This window comes from Pseudophryne corroboree, chromosome 12, assembly GCF_028390025.1.
Source record: "Pseudophryne corroboree isolate aPseCor3 chromosome 12, aPseCor3.hap2, whole genome shotgun sequence".
Classification (NCBI taxonomy): domain Eukaryota; kingdom Metazoa; phylum Chordata; class Amphibia; order Anura; family Myobatrachidae; genus Pseudophryne; species Pseudophryne corroboree.
Window position 1 is genome coordinate 60,671,651 of NC_086455.1, and position 20,441 is coordinate 60,692,091.

General features: G+C 47.0%; 2 protein-coding genes across 3 annotated transcripts in view; one reads left to right on the forward strand and one right to left on the reverse strand.

The window, feature by feature from the left end:
• KLHDC2 (kelch domain containing 2) overlaps positions 1 to 13,960 on the forward strand; it is a 51,281-nt gene extending 37,321 nt beyond the window's left edge. Inside the window, exons 11-13 of the mRNA XM_063947550.1 lie at positions 12,284 to 12,371; positions 12,939 to 12,991; positions 13,714 to 13,960. Of these exons, the coding sequence (XP_063803620.1) occupies positions 12,284 to 12,371; positions 12,939 to 12,991; positions 13,714 to 13,840 (268 nt within the window). The 3' untranslated portion in view covers positions 13,841 to 13,960. The remainder of the gene's footprint in view (positions 1 to 12,283; positions 12,372 to 12,938; positions 12,992 to 13,713) is intronic.
• Positions 13,955 to 20,441, reverse strand: part of NEMF (nuclear export mediator factor) — a 191,266-nt gene continuing 184,779 nt past the window's right edge. For both annotated transcript variants that reach the window (XM_063947548.1, XM_063947547.1), the window contains one exon: positions 13,955 to 14,850. In XM_063947548.1, the coding sequence (XP_063803618.1) occupies positions 14,696 to 14,850 (155 nt within the window). In that variant the 3' untranslated portion in view covers positions 13,955 to 14,695. The remainder of the gene's footprint in view (positions 14,851 to 20,441) is intronic.

A 20,441-nucleotide genomic window follows, 5' to 3' on the forward strand; every position in this document is an offset into this window, starting at 1 on the left:
GCCCTTGTTCTTACAAGCGTGTGAGCGCCTTATCCCCCCTAGGGGGTGTTTCCCAACGCACCCTAACCTCTGGCGGGAAAAGGTATACTGCCAATAACTTTTTAGAAATTATCAATTGTTATCGGGGGGAAACCCACGCATCATCACACACCTCATTTTATTTCTCAGATTCAGGAAAACTACAGGAAGTTTTTCCTCACCAAACATAATACCCCTTTTTTGGTGGTATTCATATTATCAGAAAAGTGTAAACATTTTCCATTGCCTCAATCATGCAATGTGTGGCCCTATTGGAAATCACGGTTGTCTCTTCACCGTCGACACAGGAGTCAGTATCCGTGTCGGCGTCTGTATCTGAGGTAACGGGCGCTTTAGAGCCCCTGTATGAGACGTCTGGACATGCACAAGCTGAGTAGCCGGCTGTCTCATGTCAACCACTGTCTTTAATACAAAGCTGACACTGTCACGCAATTTCAACAGTACATCCACTCAGGTGTCGACCCCCTAGGGGGTGACAACACTATTACAGACACTCTACTCCGTCTCCACATCATTTTTCTCCTCATACATGTCGACACACACGTACCGACACACAGCACACACACAGGGAATGCTCTGATAGAGGACAGGACCCCACTAGCCCTTTGGGGAGACAGAGGGAGAGTTTGCCAGCACACACCAGAGCGCTATATATATACAGGGATAACCTTATATAAGTGTTTTTCCCTTTATAGCTGCTGTATTGTTTATACTGCGCCTAATTTGTGCCCCCCTCTCTTTTTTAACCCCTTTCTGTAGTGTAGTGACTGCAGGGGAGAGCCAGGGAGCTTCCCTCCAACTGAGCTGTGAGGGAAAATGGCGCCAGTGTGCTGAGGAGATAGGCTCCGCCCCTTTCTCGGCGTCCTTATCATCCGTTTTTCTGTATGTTTTGGCAGGGGTTAAATGCATCCATATAGCCCAGGAGTTATATGTGATGCATTTATTTTAGCCATATAAGGTTTTTATCGATTTATTGCGTCTCAGGGCGCTGCCCCCCCAGCGCCCTGCACCCTCGGTGACCGGAGTGTGAAGTGTGCTGAGAGCAATGGCGCACAGCTGCGGTGCTGTGCGCTACCTTATCTGAAGACAGGATCGTCTTCTGCCGCCGATTTTCCGGACCTCTTCGCTCTTCTGGCTCTGTAAGGGGGCCGGCGGCGCGGCTCCGGGACCCATCCAGGCTGAACCTGTGATCGTCCCTCTGGAGCTAATGTCCAGTAGCCAAGAAGCCCAATCCACTCTGCACGCAGGTGAGTTCGCTTCTTCTCCCCTTAGTCCCTCGATGCAGTGAGCCTGTTGCCAGCAGGTCTCACTGAAAATAATAAACCTAAACTAAAACTTTCACAAAGAGCTCAGGAGAGCCCCTAGTGTGCACCCTTCTCGTTCGGGCACAGAGATCTAACTGGGGCTTGGAGGAGGGTCATAGGGGGAGGAGCCAGTGCACACCAGGTGATCCTAAAGCTTTCTTTAGATGTGCCCAGACTCCTGCGGAGCCGCTATTCCCCATGGTCCTTACGAAGTTCCCAGCATCCACTAGGACGTCAGAGAAATATATATATACTGTATTTATACATTTAATTGTCTTTTATTTTAAATCACACATTTCTTAGCAGTCATACCCGGGATTAGAACCCATGACCTGTTACACTGACAGCAGACACTTTACTGATGGAACTATTTGCTCCTATACAGGAAGCATGAGAATTCTAAACTATATGAAGTTACGTGTAATTGTCAGAGATGTAACTTCATATAGTTAGAATTCTCATATTTCCTATACAGGAGCAAACCGCTTCATCAGTAAGGTGTCTGCTTCCAGTGTAATAGGATGTGGTATCTAATCCTGGGTATGACACTTGTAAAATGTGTATATTCTGTATAATAAAGAGGGTGTGATTTGAAAGGTACAGGGACCAGTGAGGAAGTTGGCCACTGAAAAGACAGCATCAGCTCTCAATTAACTTAATTCAATGGTGTCACAGAATGGGAGGAGAGGTGCCCCCTTTCAGAGCAGGCGCCCGACGGCAGATGACTCCGTTGCCTCCCAGAGTTCTGCCTCTGGGTGCAGGACCGCCAGCTATTTTGGATGTAGTACGCGCGTTCCGTCTTTATGTAGACCGAACATCTACAGTACATAAGACGGATACATTGTTTGTTCTCTATGATGCAGTCAAGATAGGTTGGCCAGCTTCCAAGCAAACCTTGGCCAGATGGATTAAGCTGACTATTCGTCAGGCTTACCTTCATGCTAGTCTACAACGGCCTGCATCAGTTTCAGCGCATTCCACACGTTCTGTGGGAACGTCATGGGCAGCAGCTCGACGCAACTTTGCCGTGTGGCTACATAGTCATAGTCGTTTGCGGCATCAGCATCTAGCTTTGGCCGTCTAGTGTTACAGGTGCCAAACAGCTCTCCCGCCCAAGGGAGAAACTTTGGTAAGTCCCAAGAGTACTCCAGTGACCCCTAGTGGATGAAAAAGAAAATAGGATTTTGGTACTTACCAAGTAAATCTTTTTCTTTGAATCCATAGGGGTCACTGGACGCTCACCCAGAGCAGTTTCACCTGGTTTGTGGTAAGTACAGTGGATCTAATGGTAACACATTCTCACCAACTTGTTTAGATGATTATCTATTGTCGTGTTAACTTTATAGTTGTCCGTTATGATATGTGTCAACTTCATTGTTGTCCGTTATGTTATAATGTTAGATGTAATTCTCCATTGTTCCTCCTCTCTATTGCTCCTGTTCGGCTCAGTAAAAACACTGAGGTATCTTGAGAGTATGGAGGGGGTGGAGGGTTACTAATTTAAATATTTAAATGTGCCTATCCCTGCTAACGCCCCGTCCATATACCAACAATATTCCAATGACCCCTATGGATTCAAAGAAAAGGATTTACCTGGTAAGTACCAAAATCCTATTTTCTAATTAAGAAACCTAATGGGTCTTTCCGGCCTATACTCAACCTCCAATCACTGAACAAGTTTGTGAGAGTGTCCAAATTCCGTATGGAAACACTGCGCTCGATTTGTACTGGCTATGGAACCTGGAGATTATATGGTATCTCTGGATATACAGGATGCGTATCTGCATATACCTATTGCCATGTCGCATCGGCAGTATCTGCGGTTTGTTATTGGCGACCTCCACGATCAGTTTCAGGCTCTGCCATTTGGACTGGCTACGGCTCCTTGAATCTTCACCAAGGTCATGGCCGTAATGACGGCCTATCTCCTTCGCCAGGGAGTCAGGGTCCTACCGTATCTGAACGACTTGCTGATTCTGGCAAACTCCCACGATGGAATAGGGGTGGAGGCTGCGCTCATAAATCAGTACATAACTATAATATAAAATATCAAGACAATTTAATAAAAAACATAGTAATGCATACATACAACAAAGAGTAAAAAATGGTATGAATTCATATACAGTGGTTAAAAATTAGATATTACCATAGATATCCGGTCAGGACTGAAATAAACTAAATTGATGGAGTCCTTTCCAATAGTGCCCCTGTAGAATTAATAGTCCAGTGCAACAAGAGTCTCTTTGCAGAGTTAATCCATTTAGAGATGCATGCAATTTACCGTTAGAGGAATAATGGTTTAGCAATGTCCTTTTGGTGAATAGGTCCCTCATGCAATAAGAATATTTGGCCATTCACATCAGTCCCTCTCCCAGTGGAGCTTACAATCTATGGGGGTCATTCCGAGTTGATCGCTACGCAGCGAACAACGGCAACTAGCGATCAGTTTAAAAAACCGGCAAAACTGTGCATGCACCACAATGCGCACACACGGCGTACGGGTACAAAGAGCGTTGTGGTTTTGCACAGGTTCTAGCGGCGCTTTCAGTCGCACAGCCGTTCGCAAGGAGATTGACAGGGAGAGGGCATTTTCTGGGAGTGTTTGGAAAAACGCAGGCATGGCCGGGTGTTTGCTGCACGGGTATCTGACGTCATTACCGTGTCATTCGTCGCAGCCATCATCGCACAGAATAAGTAACTACAGGGCTGGTCTTGTTCTGCACAAAATGTGTTTGAAGCCGCTCTGCTGCACAGGCATTCGCACTCCTGCAAAGCAAAAATACACTCCCCCGTGGGCGGCGACTATGCGTTTGCACGGCTGCTAAAAGTAGCTAGCGAGCAATCAACTTGGAATGAGGGCCTATATTCCCTATAGCATGTAAACACACATTCACGCTCAGGTTAATTTGTAGGGACCCAGTTAAGCTACCAGTATATTTTTGGATTGTGGGAGGAAACCGGAGTACCCGGAGGAAACCCACGCAAGCACAGGGAGAATATACAAACTCCACACAGTTAGGGCCATGGTGGGAATCAAACCCATGACCTCAGTGCTGTGAGGCAGTAATGCTAACCATTACACTGTCCGTGCTTACAGCATCATTCCAGCACTGTGGCAATCCATGCTGCCAGAATCATACTTACCCTGGTGCCTTCCACATACATATACAATGATGGTACCATACCTCCCAACATGACCCTCTCCAGGAGGGATAGAATGCTCTGCGCTTCTGGACTTCCCACCTGATGTATGATTGCCCTCACCTGTGGGAAAACACCTTTCTTGTCTATTAACCCGTTCAGCACAGGTGATGGCAATCATAAATGAAGAGAAGTCCAGAAGCAGAGCATTCTGTCCCGCCTGGAGAGGGTCATGTTGGCAAGTATGTGGTTCCCCCATTGATGCAATGAACATAGCAAGAAGCAGCCGCTGTAACTGGTGCCGGTGTCTGGCACTGCACCGCTCTACTAACAAGAAACTGTACATGATCTACACCTCCCAGCAGCCCTTGCTGCCGGGATCTCCTGTTTGCAAGGGCTGCTGGGAGGTGTAGTTTATGTAGAGTTTCTTGTTTGTACTGCGGTGCAGTGCTGGACCCTGGCTCCCACTGCTACATGCTGTGTTCATTGCTGGCCACTACAGCAGGTTGAGGAACGTCCTGCCAGGGGAGGGGAGGAGCTGCTACATACTGGCCATGGGTGGCACCGACCGCTGGGCGGCGCCCCTACTCTTCTGGCGCCCCTGACGAGTGCCATCCTGGCCAATAGGTAGATACGCCGCTGCGTCTATACCTGACATTCATACATTGACTCAGGGTGTCTTACGGATTCAGCCGCCCTATGTCCCTCCTGTGGCTCCATGGGATCTGTCTGTTGTCCTGAATGCCCTGCAAGAGTCTCCATTTGAACGTTTTGAGATGATGGACCTTAAATAGCTCACGGCCAAGGTCTTGTTTTTACTGACTATTGCCTCTGCTAGAAGGGTGTCAGACGTAGCCGCATTGTCCTGTCATCCACCCTTTCTAATGTTTCATTGTGAGCGGGCAGTTCTTTGGCCAGATGGATTAGAATGGTGGTTGCACAAGCTTATGCACAGGCTGGTCTCCCAGCTCCTGCTGCTATTAATGCCCATTCTACTCAGTCTTTCTTTGGAATATATACACCAGACTATGATAGAAGTTACATATTCATGTTGAAAGATATTCTGAAAATAGCAACAGAATATTGTACAGATGATTTGTTGCAATATGAGAAGTCTGATGTATGGGATAAAACTATTGTAGCAAAATCAGCACAGACTGTATATGCAATATAGCTTGAATATAAACGTTAAGTTCACAGAAAAAGAAAAAACAGCCGGAGATTTTAATAATTTTAATCACATACTTTATTTTTCTATCGCACTATATTTTAAACATTTCATCATGTCTTTGGAATATTAATGTATACCAATAAAAGGTAAAACATTTTAACATAATACTAAGGTTCCAGTGTGCACGCCAACAGATGTTTCTCTAGCATCCACTAGGGGCACTGAAGGCTGATTACACTGGGGGTAGACGGGCTGGCTATCAGGAGTTGGCACTTTAACTAATTAAAGAGAATGCAGACTCCTCCCCCTCTATCCCCAACATGCCCCCGTTTTTTTTTAAATGTGCTGAAGGAGGCGGTCATCTTTTCTAGTGCTCCTGAAATACGGATAACAAACAAAGAGAGACTCTGGGGAGGCCCTTCTCCACCTCTGCAAAGGTGGGGTCCGGTCCTCGGGCAGCTTGACAGCTGGAGGACGCATCAGGACAGGACTGTCAGCACTTACTGAAAAGTGCTTGACAGCCTCCAATCGCCACGCCGCGCACCTGGAGTCTTCCGCTCACAGGTAAGAGCGTGGCTTCCCCACTGCCCCCCCTCCAGCGCTGGGCACAGAACGCCCGGGGGACACTGCACTGAGCAGCGGGAAACGGCATACAAGCATCTCGACTACAAGAAAGCCGCGGTGAGACAGCGGTTCCCCAGAGTGTTTCCCCTCAGACAGGGCAGGGGAGGGGTTAGCTCTGTATCCACTTTGTTCCTATAACCGTGTACCCAGCCACGTTTGCAATGGCGCTGAGTGGGCACACAGTGGGGGGAAGGGGGCGGGGCTTCTTGCTAAGCTCACATATACTAAACGCTGTGACATTCCTCTTATCTTGCAGTGACTCCAGCCTGCTGACTCATGAAAACAGCATTCCTTCATGTCCTGAAGGCTGAAGGTGCTGGAGACAGATTAGAGAAGTGTTACCCTTTAAGGAAAAGACAGCGTTCAGCAAGTGATATAGATTTTAAGCTTAGAGAGTGCTTTCTCCTCCTCTGTCTAGCTCCCTATCCCTTATTGTGTGTTTCACAGTGGTGTGCTTGTGCCGGAACCACAATGTCGGGGAGGAATACAGTGCCAAAGACTTCTCACAAGTTCTTTATATGTACTAAGTGCAATATGAAATTGCCCTAGGCCTCTGACGGTTCGACCGTTTGTTCTGCAAGTACGCAGGAAGAGGTAGTCCAGGCGACTACCTCTTTGGAAGGTTCAGAACCCCCTTGGGCCTGTAATTTAGCACAGATTATGTTGGATTTCCGATCCGAATTGGCAGCTTCTCGCAGAGATCGAAACTCGGCTAGAGCTATTGATCCCTCTGTACCACCTTCTCTCCCTGCAGAACCAGCATGCGCAACTGGTCTAGTCAGATCCGTAGAAGGCTTAGTTAAACGGATGGATTCCTCCGCCAGTCAACCTATACCAGTACGCCCCAAAAAGAAAAGGACTCTTCCAGCAATCCTTCAGTCAGACGAATCTGACGAAGAGCGACGGGGGCCAGAAGGGAAGGAGGAGGAAGAAGAGGGTGAACTCGACGATGTATCCGATGCGGAGGATAACACGTTGCGAGACCAAGGAGTAAAAGCCCTTATAAAAGCGGTTCGCCAGGTGTTGAACATCACTGACACAGCTCCTCCAGAATCCCCGGATCCTTCTCTATTTGGTACTAAATGCAAATCTTCCATAACATTTCCCTTTTTACCAAAATTGGACAAAAGTTTGTCCGAAGCCTGAAAACACCCGGACAAGAGATTCCAGGTACCGAAACTGTTCCTGGCTTCGTATCCCTTTCCAGCTACCCTGACTGAAACATGTTAACAACCTCCCCCCAGTGGATTCGTCACTTTCACGATTGTCAAAAAAAAGACTGCTTTACCAGTTCAGGGGGCAACAGCCTTGAAGGACCCTTCAGACCGTAAGATGGAAACGACACTGAAATCCATCTACACAGCCGCTGGTGCCTTACTTAGACCCACATTGGTAGGGTCTTGGGTGAATAAGGATATTTAACATTGGGCGGCCCAGTTGATTTCTAACTTGGAAGCAGGAGTTCCACTTGACAAATTAATTGTTCTGGCAGAACATATTAAAGAATCAGCAGCATACCTGGGAGAAGCTTCAAAGGATATCTGCCAAGTACAGGTATGGATTTTAGCCTCAGCCGTAGCTGCTCGCTGGGCACTGTGGCTGCGCTCTTGGAAGGCTGATGCAGAATCTAAACGAACGGCAGAAGCCTTACCGTTTACAGGGAAGCTGCTTTTTTGGTGACGATCTAGACAAGCTCATTTCTCATGCTACGGGTGGAAAATCCACGTTTTTGCCGTCCGTAACTCCTCCACCTAAACGGACCTATTCTGGTCCGTCTTTTCTCTACTTTCGGACCTCTGCTTCCTTTCGTTCTAGATCCGGAACTTCAGCAGGTCAGCCTAAGGGTGGAAGAGCCCGCAGTCGCCAACAATCTACCTCTCGTCATCAGGAGCCTAAGCCCATGACGGACTCCCTTCCCACCTGGGCTCTCCCATGGCGGGTGCACATCTCTGAAATTTTCAAGAGGCGTGGATGTACACTTCCACAGATGCGTGGGTGCAGGTCCTGGTGTCCACGGCTTACATCAGGCATTCCCAACCACGGTCCTCAAGGCACACCAACAGTGCAGGTTTTAGTGATATCCAGTCTGCAGCACAGATGGTTAAATCAAAATAACTGAGCTACTAATTAAGTCACCTGTGCTGAAGCCTGGATATCACTAAAAACCTGCACTGTTAGTGTGCCTTGAGGACCGTGGTTGGGAATGCCTGGCTTACATGATCAATTTTGAAGTTACACCTCCACCTCAGTTCTTTACCACCAGTCTTCCGGCTTCAGAGGACAAACAGATTGCTCTTAAGGGAGCGATTGTCTCTATTGACCTCCGCGGTTTTAAAGCCGGTCCCAGGCCCTCAACGGATGAAGGGTTATTACTCAAACCTCAGTAAGACCTATCCTGAATTTGAAGCCTTTGAATCAATATCTCACATATCACAGATTTAAGATGGAGACGATTGGCTCCGTGATAGCGGGTCTGGAGCCAGAAGAGTTCGTGTTATCACTGGACATAAAGGATGTATACCTACATGTTCCCATTTGGGAGCCACATCAGGAATTCTTGAGATTCGCAATTCTATATTATCATCATCAGTTCAGAGCACTTCCTTTTGGCCTGTTTTCGGCTCCCATAGTGTTCACCAAGATCATGGCAGTCATGGTAGCACACCTTCGCTCTCTGGAGGTAACGATTGTACCGTAGCTAGATGATCTTTTGCTCAAAGCATCAACAGCGGAGATACTTCAGGAGCATGCCCTGATCACTCCCGACGTCCTCTTGCGACATGGGTTGATCTTCAATTTCAGAAATTCCAATCTCTTGTCAGCCAGGCGCATACTGTTTCTGGGACTGATTTTGGATACTAAACTACAGAGGGTATTCTTGCCAGAGGACAAGGCGCAGAATATCCGGCTGATGGTTCAAAAAGTCCTCAAGCCAAAGAAGGTGTCATTACACCTTTGTATTAATCTCTTAGGGAATATTGTGGTAGCCTAAGAGACGTTGCAGTTCGGGCGGTTTCATTCCCGACCCTTTCAGATAGGCCTCTTGACCCAGACCACTGGGTTACATCTACAAGGCATGGTGCAGCTAACTTTGCGCACCCGAGTGTCTCTTCGCTGGTGGCTTCATTTGAACAACCTCATGGCGGGAAGGAGATTCGGCATATGGGACTGGATTTTGGTCACGGCGGACGCCAGTCTCCGAGGCTGAGGAGCTGTGATACTGGAGTATCACTTCCAAGGAAAGTGGTCAGAACAGGAGCAGTTACTGCCCATAAATGTATTGGAACTGAGGGTGATCTTCAATACGCTTTGGGAAGCCGTTCACCTGCTTCGGTCAAGAGCAGTACGACTGCAGTTGGACAGCGCAACTGCAGTTGCTTATATCAATCGCCAGGGCGGCACACGCAGTCGCATGGCCATATGAGAAGTGGCTCTGATCCTGAGGTGGCAGAACTTCACACGTATTACCAGCGGTTTTCATCCCAGGAGTGGACAACTAGGAAGCTGATTATCTCAGCCGTCAGGACCTTCAGCCGGGAGAGTGGGCTCTCCGCCCCCAGGTTTTTCAACAGTTGGTTCGGCGATGGAGTCTCCCACAAGTGGATCTGATGGCCTCCTGGTTGAATCATCAACTCCCGCAATATCTGTCCAGGATTCGAGATCCCAGAGCAGAAGACATAGACACTCTCATGGCTCCTTGGCCGTACGATCTGGTTTACCTCTTCCCTACGTTCCTACTTCTACCACGAGTACTCAAACGGATCAAGAGGGAATCCAACGTGGGTCATTCTAGTGGCTCCGAATTGGCCTCGGAGAGCTTGGTATTCAGACCTCCTGCTCCTCGCAGACGAACCGTGGCTGTTGCCTCTTCATCCAGACCTGTTGCAGCAAGGGCAGTTACATCACCCAGATTTGATGCGGCTGCGTTTAACGGGGTGGCTTTTGAAGCCTCTAACTTGAGAAGTAAAGGTATTCCTTCCTCAGTAATCCCTACCATGCTCAAGACTCGTAAATCGGTTACAGCGGCTCATTACCACCGCATATGGCGAGCCTACATGTCTTGGTGTTTGGAAAGAGGTTTTCGACACCCGATCTTTCAAATTGGCTCGTCTTTTGCTTTTCTTACAAATGGGCCTGGATAGTGGCCTACGCCTCGGCTTTCTTAAAGTACAAGTATCTGCTTTGTCTGTCTCTTTCCTGCGCAAATTGGCAATCATGCCGGAAGTGCAGACCTTTCTGCAGGTAGTGTTGCGAATGCAAACCACCGTTCGTTCCACCTACTGCTTCGTGGGACCTCAATTTGGTCCTTCACTTCTTACAATCCTCGGTTTTTGAACCTTTGGAGTAGGTGAATTTCAAATTTCTTACTTGGAAAACTGTTCTCCTTTTGGCCTTAAATTAAACCCTGCAAGCTGATGCTAAGTGCCTTATCATGTAAACCACCTTATCTGGTCTTTCACGAAGATAGAGCGGAACTCCACACACACTCCGGTTTTCTGCCAAAGGTGGTTTCGGCTTTCCGCATAAATCAGCCAATCGTGGTTCCTACTTTGAAGGATGACTTCGGGGCCCCATCTTCTCTAGATGTGGTGCGGGCACTTACTATATATGTCACTAGGACAGCACCCTTGTGGTAAACGGATGCCTTGTTTGTACTTCTGATGAGGTCAAGCGTGGTTGGCCTGACTCAAAGCAGACTTTGGACAGATGGATTAAGTTGGCCATTCGTCAAGCCTATTTGCATTCCGCCTGCCAACTTTCAGCGGTTATTTTGGGACACTCCACGCAGTCCGTGGGCCCGGCTTGGGCGGCGTGGTGCCTGTCACAGCTTTGCCGTGCGGCTACCTGGTTCATGGCTCATACTTTTGTTCGATTTTATAAGTTTGATACGTTTGCAGACACCGCTTTGCGGTTTGGACGGCTTGTTTTGACGATTCATCAGTGCCCCTTCCTCTCCTTCCCACAGGGACAGCTTTGGGATGTCCCCAGTGTAATCAGCCTCCAGTGTCCCCTAGTGGATGCTAGAGAAAATGGGATTTTGGTACTTACCGATAAATCCTTTTCTCGGAATCCTTAGGGGACAATGGACGCCCGCCCAGCACTGTTTCCTGCCTGCGTTGTGGTTCAGGTTCAAGGTTGTTATTGTTCTCCTGTTCGTCTCCTTACGGCTCAGTTGTTAAAACTGGGGCTTGTGGGGAATAAAGGGGGGAGGAGTCTGCATTTTCTTCAGTTAAAGTGCCAGCCCGTCTATCCCCAGTGTAATCAGCCTCCAGTGTCCTCTATGGATTCTGGGGTGTGGTTCATCAAATCGACAGTGTCTAGGTCGACCACTATAGGTCGACAGTCACTAGGTCGACATGGATGGAAGGTCGACAGGGTTTCTAGGTCGACATGTGCTAGGTCGACAGGTCTAAAGGTCGACATGAGGATTTTTTTTTTTTTTTTTGGGTGTCGGGGACCGGGACCCCAAATTAGTGCACCGCTTCCCCTCGCATGGCTCGCCATGCGTCGGGCATGGTGCCTTCGCTCCGCTACCGCTTCGCTCGGCACACTTTACCGTTCCAATCGTAGTCTACATGGATCGTTAAGTATGAAAAAAATCCCCAAAAAAATAAAAAATAAAATGTGAAAAACTCATGGCGACCTTTAGACCTGTCGACCTAGAAACCCTGTCAACCTTCCATCCATGTCGACCTAGTGACTGTCGACCTATAGTGGTCGACCTAAACATTGTCGACCTTCAGACCGGATCCCGGATTCTGAGAAAAGGATTTATCGGTAAGTACCAAAATCCCATTTTCTCTCTCTCCTTCTCTTCTTTATGTTGACACACAAACTTAGGTTGACTATTTCCATGTTGTGTTTTTTGACCTTTTCCATGTTGACTATTTGGGGTCGACCTATTGACAGTATCTTTTTACTGTAGATCTCTCTATTGCACCACACTCCTTTTCCTAACTACATCTTTCAGATGTCTCACTGTTGGTCTGTTTTTGGTTGGCAGGTTATGGCATACCGCATGTGCTAGTAAAGAGGGTGAAATATTTGTCTTTGGAGGATGCGCCAACAATCTCCTTGCCCATCACAAAGCGGTAATGTTTTAAATGTTTCTTTTCATTAGCTGTTATACTGGAATGATGCCATTCAGAGTTGTACTGTACCAAGTGTAAATGAAATATAGGCTGTAAGGAGCGTGGGCAGCTAATCAGTGTGCTAGGAAACTGACATCATCAGGCCAACATTAATTCCTGATAGACTAATGACTCCATAGGATGGATTCTCCTGAAGATACGCTCATTCCCCCAAATGGCTGCCCACGATGTAGGCCACAGACCCTCTTGCTCTCACCCAGTGCAGGAAGCCATTTTGCGGTCTGGATACCTCAGTGAGGTCTCTAGATCCTAGTCAATTAATAAATAATTTGCCCAAATATTGGTTCAATCTACAAAATGGCTTTCTATTGGGTGTAAGCTATACACTGATTTATTAATGATATACTTCCATATTTCATTAACAAATTATCTGTTCTGAACTGAGTGAAAAGGTTTCCGTTGTTTTATTTGTAAAATGGCAGAAGCAGCTGTGGGTTCAACATGAGTGAATCTTGAAGCATTATAAAGACTGCTGTAATGTGCTCATATGGTCTTCTTTTCTCATAGGCCCATAGTAACGAAGTTCTAGTGTTCTCCGTGCAGCCCAGATCTCTAGTCAGGTAAACACTTCTCTACGTAAATTATAAGTGTGTGGTTATGTGGTCTCCAATCTTTAGACACTAAGGGGCGGGATTTAATTGGGCATGAGGTTTAGCAAGGGAAAAAACTTTGCCCCCCCGTTCTGGATTACTGTGGGTATGCGTGCACCCGATACTCCCAGTATCCAATTATGAAAAAATGGTTGTCGTTTTCAGCACTGGAAACCTGGTGGTTGGTGAATTTAAAAAAAAAAAAAGATACTCTCTGGTGGTCTCCCTTCCATCTTCCCACTGGGGAGGGGGCTCCTGGGAGATATAATTCTCCCAGCCACTGCCTCCGGGGGGTGGAGGGAAGGGAATACACTCAAACAGAGGGGGAGTGGTCACACATACACACACCGCTGCTGCAGAAGACCCAGTTTCCGACGTCACCGCTTTGAAATGTGAGCAATTGAAGATGAATTAAGCCGGCGAAGTTGCACCCGGGGTGCAAGGGCAAGTCCAATGATTTATCCTAACATTAACGATTTTAGGTAAAATCATACTTGCTCTGGAGGTGCTTGAGAAGAGCATCTCATATTCTCTCTTCAGATTGAATAGTAAAAACCCCACCGTCAGGTGACTCCCCCTATATAAGCTTACCCATTGCCTCCCACATTACATCTGCATAATAGTAGTCTGGTACTAGTCTTTTTTTTCCATCCAAGTTTGTCTTGATACTTTTTTTTATCTTGGTTCCCCAGGCTGTGTCTAGAGACTGTGATTTCCTACAAAGAGGTCCTGTCCAGCTCCCTGGATTGTCTCCCCAAACACTTACTTCACCATGTGCGCCAACGGGCTGCGGGTATTAACAATACATGTGGCTCCTGAGGAACACATCTGTGCACAGCTGTATATAGTACTACTGTTTGTGGCTTAGTAGGTCTCCTTGTTGGTTAATGGGGACCTTGGTTTAGTGTAAATATGTTCAATAAATTTGGAAAATTCAAATATTGTCACCCTTTATTTCCAATGATCTAAGCGCTTGTTGATCTATTTAGCTCATATTGATACATCCAAACCTTTTTCCATAACATCACAATGCAATTTAATTCTTTAAGGTATCTTCTCTAAATTAAAAACTTAAAAATATAACATTTTTAATACTTTCTTACACAGCTCCAAGCAGGTGTATCATAAGACAGCGATTTACTACCCTGAGCTAATGAGAATGTAGTCTATCGATTTTTACTAGGAATCAGTCTCTCATTAATGGTAATCGCCTTAGTCAGGCAGGACCTTAGTGATGTCATTGATTCCTAGCCAAGTAATAGTCTGGAGTGACCCAGAATGTAGCCTTTGTAGGTGACCGGTCCACCTTTAAAATAAAGACACGTGCTGTTTGCAACCACAGGGCACGGCTGGCACTGAATAGGAGTAGGAATGAGTTGTGCGCACACTTGATAATTTAAAGCGTTAATGGTAATTTCCTGTACTTCCTTACAAAGCAGATTACCTTCAGCCCCAGATACCCCAATAGGGAAATTATTGGAAATTTGTGACTGAATTTACAATAATGCTTTTCATACTTGAGGACTGGAGTTAAAATTCCTAGGGGTAGATTTACTAAGGCATGTTTTATGGGCCTTGTTTTACATTTATTCCGATTGCCGTTTTAGAACTATTGGCAACTTTTAGAAACTGCCCTTAGTGAACCCTAGTCTCAAAACATTGTGGAGTTTTAGTCTAGTATCCTGTAATAATAGGACTATGTGCAGATGAATTCCATATGTACATATGTGCAATCCAGGCTTTGACCAATGTTATTTCTTCTTTGCATTGAGCAGATTGGGAGCAGAGACTTTCACTTTTCCTGGCATGTTCCTTGATAAGTCCGTGTCCTGCACAAAGCGAGAAAGGAAGTGGTAAATGGCAAGACTGCAATAGAGTTGGTTTATACACCAGGGCACACTATTGTACCTTGATGATACACAAGCTGTACACGAAAGCTAATAGGATTTTAATTACCTACAGGTAAATCCTTTTCTCGTAGTCCGTAAAGGATACTTTTGGGTAGGAGCAGAATACAGAGAACATGCCTATATAACATAATTTCTCTTACATCCGAAAGGATACTGGGGATCCATTTAGTACCATGGGGTATAGATGGATCCACTAGGGGCCATGAGCACTTTAAGAATTTGATAGTGTGCCCCTCCTACCAGATTCAGTCTAGGAAACTGTGCCCAAAGAGACAGACATACTTTGAGAGAAGGATATAATAGGATTTAATTACCTACCGGTAATTCCTTTTCTCGTAGTCTAGAGAGGGTGGTTCTCAAACTCGGTCCTCAGGACCCCACACAATGCATGTTTTGCAGGTAACCCAGCAAGTGCACAGGTGTATTCATTACTCACTGGCACATTTTAAAAGGTCCACAGATGGAGCTAATTATTTCACTTGCGATTTTGTGAGGAGACCTGCAAAACATGCACCGTGTGGGGTCCTGAGGACCGAGTTTGAGAACCTGTGGTCTAGAGCAGGCATTCCCAACCACGGTCCTCAAGGCACACTAACAGTGCAGGTTTTAGTGATATCCAGGCTTCAGCACAGGTGACTTAATTAGTAGCTCAGTTATTATGATTTAACCATCCGTGCTGAAGAAGACTGGATATCACTAAAACCTGCACTGTTGGTGTGCCTTAAGGATCGTGGTTGGGAATGCCTGGTCTAGAGGATACTGGGCACCTGCCTGGTGCTTGTTTAAGTATTGTTGTTTTCTTCAGCTGTTGCAAGTTTGGTTAGCATGGCTTTCCTCGTTTGTGTGTGCTGATTCGGAATCTCACCATTGTCCTTTTTTCTCTTACGTCCTAGGGAATACTGGGAATTCATTTAGTACCATGGGGAAGTACCAAAGCTCCAAAACCGGGTGGGAGAGTGCTGAGGTTCCTGCAAAACTAATTGACCAAACTGAAGGTCCTCAGAAGCCAAAGTATCAAACTTGTAGAACTTTGCAAAAGTGTTCGAACCTGACCAAGTAGCTGCTCGGCAGAGCTACCCCAGGCAGCCGCACAAGAAGAACCCACTGACCTAGTCGAGTGGGCCTGTACAGATTTTGGAATTGGCAAGCCTGCCATGGAATAAGCATGCTGGATAGTGAGCCTGATCCAGTGTGCAATTGACTGCTTTGAAGCAGGACACCCAATCTTATTGGGATAGTAAAGAACAAACAGCGAGTCAGACTTCCTCTGACGAGCTGTCCTCTTCACATACACCTTCAAAGCCCTCACAACAGCCATAGACTTTGAAGTAACAGAGGTGTCGGTAACAACCGGCACCGCAATGGTTTGGTTGATGTGAAACGCAGACACCACCTTAGGAAGAAATAGCTGACGAGTCCTGGTAAATTAAATAGGTGCTCTTGTGAGACAATGCCCCCAGCTCCGACACACGTCTTGCTGAAGCCAAGGCCAACAGTGTGACGGTCTTCCACGTAAGATATTTTATGTCCACCTCCTGTAACGGTTCAAACCAGTCCGATTGGAGGAACTGCAGCACCAAATTAAGATCCCAAGGTGCCATGGGATGCACAAAGGAAGGCTGAATGTACAGAACCCCTTTCAAGAACGTCTGGACCTCAGGGAGAGAAGCCAATTGTTTCTGAAAGAAAATGGACAAGGCCGAAATCTGGACTTTTATGGAGCGCAGACATAGGCCCACATCCACACGCGACTGCAGAAAAAGCGGGAAACGTCCTAGATGAATTTCCACCACAGAATATTTTCTGCTCTCACACAAAGAGACGTATTTCTTTCAAATACGGTGGTAATGTTTAGACGTTACCCCATTCCTGGCTTGGATCATAGTCTGGATGACCTCTCCTGGCTAGAATCGTCCATTTAACTTCCATGCCGTCAAACGTAGCCGTGTTAAGTCTTGATAGACGAACAGGTGCTGTTGCAGAAGATCCTCGCGAAGAGGTAGAGGCCACGAATCTTCCAGGAGCATCTCCAGAAGGTCTGCGTACCAGGCCCTTCTTGGCCAATCCGGAGGAATAAGGATTGCTTGAACTTTTTCCCTTGCTAATCCCAAGAATTCTGAAAAGAATAGAATTAGGGGAGGGAACACGTACACCATCTGATAGACCCATGGAGTCGTCAGAGGGTCCCTGACACTGCCTATGGGTCTCTCGACCTGTAACAATACCGCTTCAGCTTCTTGTTGAGACGAGAGGCCATCATGTCGATTTGTGGACATACCCATCGATGTGTCAAGCACCTGAACACCTCCGGGTGAAGGCCCCACTCTCCCGGGTGCAGGTCGTGTCTGCTGAGGAAGTATGCTTCCCAGTTGTCTACTCCTGGAATGAAGACCACCGACAACGCCACAGCGCGTTTTTCTGCCCAGAGGAGAATTCTTGATACCTCTGAGATTGCTGCTCTGCTTTTCGTTCCGCCCTGTGGTTTATGTACATCACCACCGTCACATTGTCCGACTGAACCTGAATGGCCCGATCCTGAAGACACGAGGCCTGTAGAAGGGCGTTGTATACAGCCCTGAGTTCCAGAATGTTGATTGGAAGGACAACTTCGTGACTTGACCATCTTCCTTGAAACTGCACCCCCTAGGTGACCACTCCCCCAACCTCTGAGGCTTACGTCCGTGGTTAGCAGAATCCAATTCTGAATCTCGAACTGTCGGCCCTCAATTAGGTGAGAAGTCTGGAGCCACAACAGAAGGGAGATCCTGGCCTTTGGCGACAGATGGTCCCGCTGGTGCATGTGAAGATGAGATCCGGAACATTTGTTCAACAGATCCAGCTGGAAGGAACTTGCATGAAACCTTCCTTATTGAAGCACCTCGTAAGAGGCCACCATTTTCCCCAGAAGGTGAATGCATAGATGCACCAATATCTGGGTTGGCTTCAGGACATCCCAAACCATTGACTGGATTAACAATGCCTTTTCCAACGGAAGAAAAACTTTCTGCGACACTGTGTCCAGTATCATTCCCAGAAATGGGAGCCCCTGAGTTGGCTCTAAGTGAGATTTCGGGAGATTTAGAATCCACCCGTGATCCAGGAGTAGTTTGGTTGTGAGACCAATGCTATCCAACAACCTTTCCCTGGACGGTGCCTTAATCAGAAGATCGTCCAGGTACAGAATTATGGTCACTCCCTGCTTGCGAAGGAGAAACATCATCTCTGTCATCACCTTGGTGAACACCCTCGGGGCCGTGGAGAGACCAAATGGCAGGGCCTGGTCCTGGTAGTGACAGTCCTGTAGTGCAAAGCGTAGATAAGCCTGGTGAGGTGGCGAGATCGGAATGTGAAGGTACGCATCCTTATTATCCAGAGACACTAGGAATTCCCCTTCCTCCAGACCCGAGATCACCGCTCTCAGAGACTCCATCTTGAATTTGAACACGCGTAAGTATGGGTTCAACGATTTTAGATTCATAATCGGCCTTACCGAACCGTCCGGTTTCGGTACCACAAACAAGTTGGAATAGTATCCCTTGTTTTGGAGATGAGGTGGAACTGGAACAATGACGTGAGTCTGTACCAGTTTTTGAATGGCATCCTGTAAGGTTATACTTGCATCTTGTGAAACTCGTAAGCCTGATTTGAAGAATCTGTGAGGTGGGAGTTCCTGAAACTCCTGTCTGTAGCCCTGGGAAATAAGACCTAAGACCCAGAATCCTGGCATGATGTCCAGATGTGACTGAAATTTTTTAGTTGGGCTCCCACTGCCAGTCTTCCGGGCCTTGCAGTCCACCATCATGCAGAAGGCTTTGAGGATGCAGAACTGGAGCTCTGTCCCTGAGAACCAGCAGTTGCTGGTTTGTGTGGTTTACCGCTAGTGCCTCTGTTGGCAGTCCGAAAGGACTGTAGCGTAGGTCCTGAGTAGGTCTTCATGGTTGGGGGAGCTGTAGAAGGAAGATATGTGGACTTACCCGCAGTAGCTTTGGAGATCCATTTGTCTAATTCATCTCCAAATAAGGGCTTTCCTGTGAAAGGTAGGCCTTCCACGCCTTTCCTAGAGTCCACTGTCGTAACCATAAGCCCCTGCGTACTGACACTGCCATAGCAGTGGTGCGTGCATTAAGCAAACCTACTTCTTTTATGGCTTCCACCATAAAGTTCGCAGAGTCCTGTATATGTTGCAGGAGTAAAACAATCTCCCCCTTAGATAAGGAATCAAAACCTTCAATAAGGTTACCCAACCGATTAGCTATAGTGGGTCTCTGAGCCACCCCAGCAGTTGTGCACAAGGATTTGAGTGTCTCAATCTTACGATCAGCTGCACCTTCCGTGACAACCTGGACACAGATGCATCCACTACCGGTGGACTTTCCCATTTTTTTCCTATCCTCAGGAGAAAAAGGAAAAGATAAGAAATTTCAAATCCCTAAAAAATTATCTCATCAGGATTAACCCACGCTTTTTCAAACGGGGGATTCAATTCCTTTGACACAGTTAAAGTGACTGAGGACCTTTTTTACATTAAAATAAGATTCCTCACACTCCTCTGTCACCTTATCAGGAATTTGCAGAACATCTTTGATAGCTTCTATAAGAGCCTCTATTACCTGTGACAAAGCAGCATCCCCCCCCCTGAGTCCACCTCCCCCTCCTCCATGTCTGACTCTTGATCACCAGAGTCAGACTGCAGGTTATGGGACAGAGTATGTTTTTGCGGTCAAATGGTAGGGGATGATACTGGATACGGAGAAACAGAAGGTATTCCTTCCTTTAGACAAGGCATTGGTAATGAAGTCGATGGTATGGGATGTTCTAAAACCAACCCAGATATCGGTGCATCTATGCATTCGCCTCCTGGGGAAGATGGTAGCCTCTTATGAGGCAGTACAATATGGAAGGTTTCACGCAAGGCCCTTCCAGCTGGATCTGTTGGACAAGTGGTCCGGATCGCATTTTCACATGCACCAGAGGATCCGTCTGTCGCCAAAAGACAGGATTTCTCTCCTGTGGTGGCTTCAGACTTCTCACCTGACGAGGGCCAAAGGTTCGGGATTCATAATTGGATTCTGCTAACCATAGACACAAGCCTCAGAGGTTGGGGAGCAGTCACCCAGGGGGAACAGTTCCAGGGAAAATGGTCAAGTCAGGAAACCATCCTTCCAATTAACATTCTGGAACTAAGGGCCATATACAACACCCTTTTACAGGCATCACATCTTCTTCAAGATCACGCCATTCAGGTTCAGTCGAACAATGTGACTGCGGTAATGTACATAAACCGACAGTGAGGAACGAAGAGCAGAGCAGCAATGTTAGAGGTGTCAAGGATTCTCCTCTGGGCAGAAAGATACGCCGTGGCGTTGTCGGCAATCTTCATCCCCGGAGTATACAACTGGGAAGCAGACTTCCTCAGCAGACATGACCTCCACCCAGGAGAGTGGGGCCTTCACCCGGAAGTGTTCGCGTGCTTGACACGTTGATGGGGAATGCCACAAATCGACATCATG